Source organism: Oncorhynchus gorbuscha, linkage group LG02 (genome assembly GCF_021184085.1).
Source record: "Oncorhynchus gorbuscha isolate QuinsamMale2020 ecotype Even-year linkage group LG02, OgorEven_v1.0, whole genome shotgun sequence".
In the NCBI taxonomy this organism is placed as follows: domain Eukaryota; kingdom Metazoa; phylum Chordata; class Actinopteri; order Salmoniformes; family Salmonidae; genus Oncorhynchus; species Oncorhynchus gorbuscha.
The window spans coordinates 76,396,074-76,400,914 of record NC_060174.1 but is presented as its reverse complement, the minus strand read 5'-3'; the positions used below and the strand labels follow the sequence as shown (position 1 = coordinate 76,400,914).

Sequence of the window (4,841 nt, the reverse complement as noted above, 5' to 3'; positions counted from 1 at the left end):
GTTATCTTTGTTTTCTTTATTATTTTGGTTAGGCCAGGTGTGACATGGGTGATTTGTGTTTCTTCTTGTCTAGGGGTTTATTATATTAATGGGGTTGTGTTCAGTTTAGATGTCTAAGTCTATGGTTGCCTAGAGTGGTTCTCAATCAGAGGCAGGTGTTTATTGTTGTCTCTGATTGGGAACCATATTTAGGCTGCCATATTCTGTGGGTATTTTGTGGGTGATTATTTCCGTGTCTGTGTTTGTTTCACCACACAGGACTGTTTCGGTCTAAAGTAAATCATTTGCGTCCGACTCGTTAAAGAAAAACGAGGTGAGTAATAGCTGTTCTGATATCCAGAAGCTTGTTACGGTCATAAGAGACGGTGGCAGAACCATTATGTACAAAATAAGCTACAAATAACACGAAAAAACTCCCACAATGGCACCCCCACAATAGCTGTGACAATACAGAGGAGGATGCAAGATGCAAGCAACGATGGTTTAATGAATACTATTTACAGCAGCAACAGGACAGACAGACTGTACTCAGACGGAATCCGACCCAGGGACTAGGGCGCATCTTCCGATGATAGCGTGCTGAGAAATCCAGGGGAGTGTGTCCGGATGGGTAGGAAGGAGCACAGCAGATAATCCACACAAGGGCGACGAGAGATGAGCACGGACACACGACACAACCTCAGGGAAGTAACAACGATCTGACAACAAGAAACACTGGTTACAGAACATATAAAGGGAAGATAAGTGGTTCCAGCTGGCGCAGACAATCAGGCCGAGATTGGGAACCACGCCCACACAAACACGAGAGAGAGAGAGAGAGAGAGAGAGAGAGAGAGAGAGAGAGAGAGAGAGAGAGAGAGAGAGAGAGAGAGAGAGAGAGAGAGCAAGAGAAAGAGAGAGGGAGGCAGTGGATTCATGAACCGTGACAATAGCACAATAGCACAAGTAAAACAACAGCCACCTCCTCCAGCTCTGTTATAGGATGTAACATGTTGTAAGTTTGTAATTTTAAGAAAATACCCCTTCCATGGAGGTTTTCATATTGATATAATTGTTTTTATAGCAATGCCTCTCCAATGGGCCTTTAATTTAATGTTCTAAGGCACCTGTATTTCTTTGTTTTTACCAGAAAAAGCTTAAGTTATGGCATTCTTCTGAAAAAGTGGTGAAAAAAATAGAAGTAATTGCAAATGAGGACCAGAACCAATGCTATGAATAATCAAGGACTTAGGACTATAAGGTTCTATCTGGAAAATGTATAGTTTTGAGATAATTAGCACTTTTCAAGTCCAAGATCTCTGAAATATTTTGTGATGTCTTCCTCTTTCATGACTCAATAAGTGCATCACCTTACATTAAAGTATTAGAACCTCAAATTTCAAAGATGTTCGCGCAGATAGAAAATGTGAAGGACCACCTAAAGAGCAATTCTACGTGAATAACTCATATTTTACCAAAATGCCAGATAGAACCTTATAGTCCCATGGTCTCAATATTATAAATTCTGATTATTATTTACTTATACCATCTTCCAAATCAAAAGTGGTCTTTTCAGATTATGTAGATTCAGTTATAAATTCAATAATAATTCAGAAACCTTATGGCACGAGGCAGGACTGACCACTGTCCACTCATTTTTTCTGGATTCAGTTGGGTCAAATACTTTCTCAATATTTAAATTTACAGTGTGGCACTAGGAAGGGCTGACCACTGTCCACTCCTCTCTTCAGCATAATCGTCGAGCCACTTGCCATAGCTTTACACAATGATCATGTGTGTGATGTGTCAACATTCATCGAGGAGCCAGCTAGCTATCCCATGAAAGATTTAGCTAAGATTCGGTCCAGAAATTACTACCAATGTGGCTTTCACATGTACACCCATATTTGACATGTGTTTATTTGAAAAGATTAGATGATGGGGGACTAAATTATTCACAGAATATCCCTGAATACTTTTGCATTGTTCAATAGTCAACAGCAGAGGGCAGCTCAACCTAAATACTGACAATGCTGGGATAGAATAAATAACTCATTCAGATTTTGGAAAACCCCTTTATTTTAATATAAAAAGATAAATGATATGCTATAATTCATTTATTACATTCAATTATTGCTATACTGACATCGAATATACATACACTGTATATATATTTCTGTAAAGATGTGGGGTTGAGGAGAGGGAGATTATGAGAGGATAGATACTTTGTTATGGACAATTAAAAAGTGCTGCTGCTTCTACATAGAATACATAATCGTACTACATAGAATACATCATCATACACCCCCCTCCCCACACACACAAAAAATGTTATGCCATGGAAAGGTTGTCACTTGTTGGCAGTTCTACATTATTAAAGCCTGCTAGCCAGATATATGTCATGCCTATGAGCTTCCCTGCTGTCTAGGTCAGGATTTGGGCTTTGAGCTGCACTTTCAGGAAGCCAAACCAAGTAAAATTGCTGTAGCGTAGGATCGACTCCAATGGTTGTTCTATAGAAGAGAAGCATTATGTTCTTGTTTACTCAATAAACCCTGAGTCGATAGAGAAAGTACAGGCTTTTTTAAATTTAATTTTTTACATTGTTGGATGCGTGAGCACATGTCCTCCACATGGTGCACCAACACAGACTGCTGTCAATATGAAACCCAAGACACCTGTATGAGCTCACCTACTTGGTGTCAAGGACGCAAAGGGAGCAGTTCCTCCTATTCACCCTTAGCCTCAGTAAACCACACTGGTGCTTGACAACCACCAAGGTCGAGGATTGAGGATGAAAATGACAAATTATGAGTAATAATGTAAATGTTTCTCTCCTCTTGGCATACAATTTAATGTATACATGTTTGTACGTATGTGAAAAATATAATGTGTGTTAAACTCATGGTGAAACTTTGTTGCAATGGGAGATATTTACAACTAGTTTGCGAATGTCTTTGGACTGCAGCCCATAGATAATGGGGTTCAGTGCAGGAGGAACCACATAAAACATAATTGATGCAAGTTTCCTGTGGTCTGACCACTCAGGGTAGCGATGAAGAAAGACAATGATGAAACCTGTCATCAGCATAATGAGGTATACAGCCAGGTGTGTGAAACAGGTGTGCAGAGCTTTGCTGTTTAGCGACTTGCTCTTACTCCTCACACACACCATGGTGATTCTAATGTATGTCAGAGCCACACTCCCCATGGAGGCGATGAAGAAGATAGTGGTGAAAAATAGTCCATAAATGTTATTTATAAGCACACTCTCACAGGAGAGCTTGAATAATGAGGCATTGTCACACCAAGGGTTGATGATTTCCGACCTGCAACGTGACAAGCGGAGGGTGAGGCCCAGGAGCACAGCCACAAAGACAAGGGACACCACCCAGGCAAACACACACAGCTTCACCAGCATTTTGTTGTTCATGATGGTGGCGTATCGCAGAGGGTTGCAGATGGCCAAATACCTGTCAAAAGCCATGATCATCAGTATCGTATGAAAGTTTGAACCAAACCAGTGACCCAAAAATGCTTGGGTGAAACACTCATTGTAGGTAATATATCTGTCTGATCTAGGTGTTAAAATGTCGAACAGCACTCGAGGTATGATGGTGGTGATACTGAGAGCATCGTTGAAAGACATGTTGCAAAGGAGGATGTACATGGGGTGGTGCAGGCTCCTTTCCATGCAGATTAGCACTGTGAGGCCGATGTTGGCCACCATTGTGACGATGTAGATGATAAGGAGGAGTATGAAGGCAGGGTAGGTGGACTGATAGATGACTTTAACCCCCTCTAGCTTGAGAAGGTCCATGCTGAATGTGTGGTTCTCCATCTGTGGGGCGGAGAGCCGAGACTGAAATACCAACTGGAATGTGCACCGTTACACTATTGTTTCACCTCAATGATTCCGTCCATGCATACCTTCACTGAAACAGTTAGTTCAGCATTTGGGGTTTTGTGCTTGTTTCTGAAGTAATGCTAATTGGACCTGCAATTATTTTGCTGATTCCAAGTCCTTCTCAATTGGAGCAGGAACAGTGGTGAACAGGCATGTATTCCAGGCTATGGAGAGCCTAGAGAAAATACGACAATATGAATCAGTCAACCACACAGTCAACAACACACCAGATACAGCACCAATAAATCAAATATCCTTATTTGATCATACTGTAATACTATTTTAACATCTCTTACCATTGACAAAGAAAGAGACAGTTGGACTGTCTGTGTGTCCTGTTCACCCGGTCTGACACACAACCCCACAACTGAGGCCAGTCAAATAACACCACCACCTTTTATTAGGTTAGGTGTTGAATCTCTAACATTGGGGCGCATCCTGTGCACTCTGAGGCAAACCGTTTCCAAGCAACAAGCTCTCAGTTTGTCTCATCTCTCAGGTACTGTAACTCATCTGTTGTCTGTTTACAGTACCTCCCATTACAGTCAGTCCAATGTGGGTTTTATGGTGTTGACAATCTATAACCAACAAAAAGTCTATGACATTATTTAGGGCAGGTTGAAAGACAATCAATTTGTTGTTATCTTGCTAAGAAAAGGCCAGTCAAGGATTGTTATGTTTGTTCCTTATATAATGACAAACCGTGGTGTAGGTTTAACTACTTTTAATGAACATACACAGTGGGGCAAAAAAACATTTAGTCAGCTCCAATTGTGCAAGTTCTCCCACTTAAAAAGATGAGAGGCCTGTGATCACTAAAGTGCTTCCTGAAATAGTTGAACAGCGTTCATTGTCAGTCAGGGTGTTCGGACTGAATTGTCGACTTCTAAAGGCATTTGACGCTTCAGCAGTATCCTCCTGATGATCCTCAGTCACTTGAGTGAATGGCTGAAGC

At 41.1% G+C, this 4,841-nt stretch overlaps 1 protein-coding gene across 1 annotated transcript; it reads right to left on the bottom strand.

Moving 5' to 3' along the window:
- Positions 1–2,137: 2,137 nt before the first annotated feature.
- Positions 2,138–4,251, bottom strand: LOC123994464 (olfactory receptor 146-like). The gene is made up of 2 exons (XM_046297092.1): positions 4,183–4,251; positions 2,138–4,061 (listed from the first exon to the last, which is right to left on the bottom strand). The coding sequence occupies exon 2, from the start codon at positions 3,818–3,820 to the stop codon at positions 2,882–2,884; it is 939 nt and encodes a 312-aa protein (XP_046153048.1). The 5' UTR covers positions 3,821–4,061; positions 4,183–4,251; the 3' UTR covers positions 2,138–2,881.
- Positions 4,252–4,841: the final 590 nt, after the last annotated feature.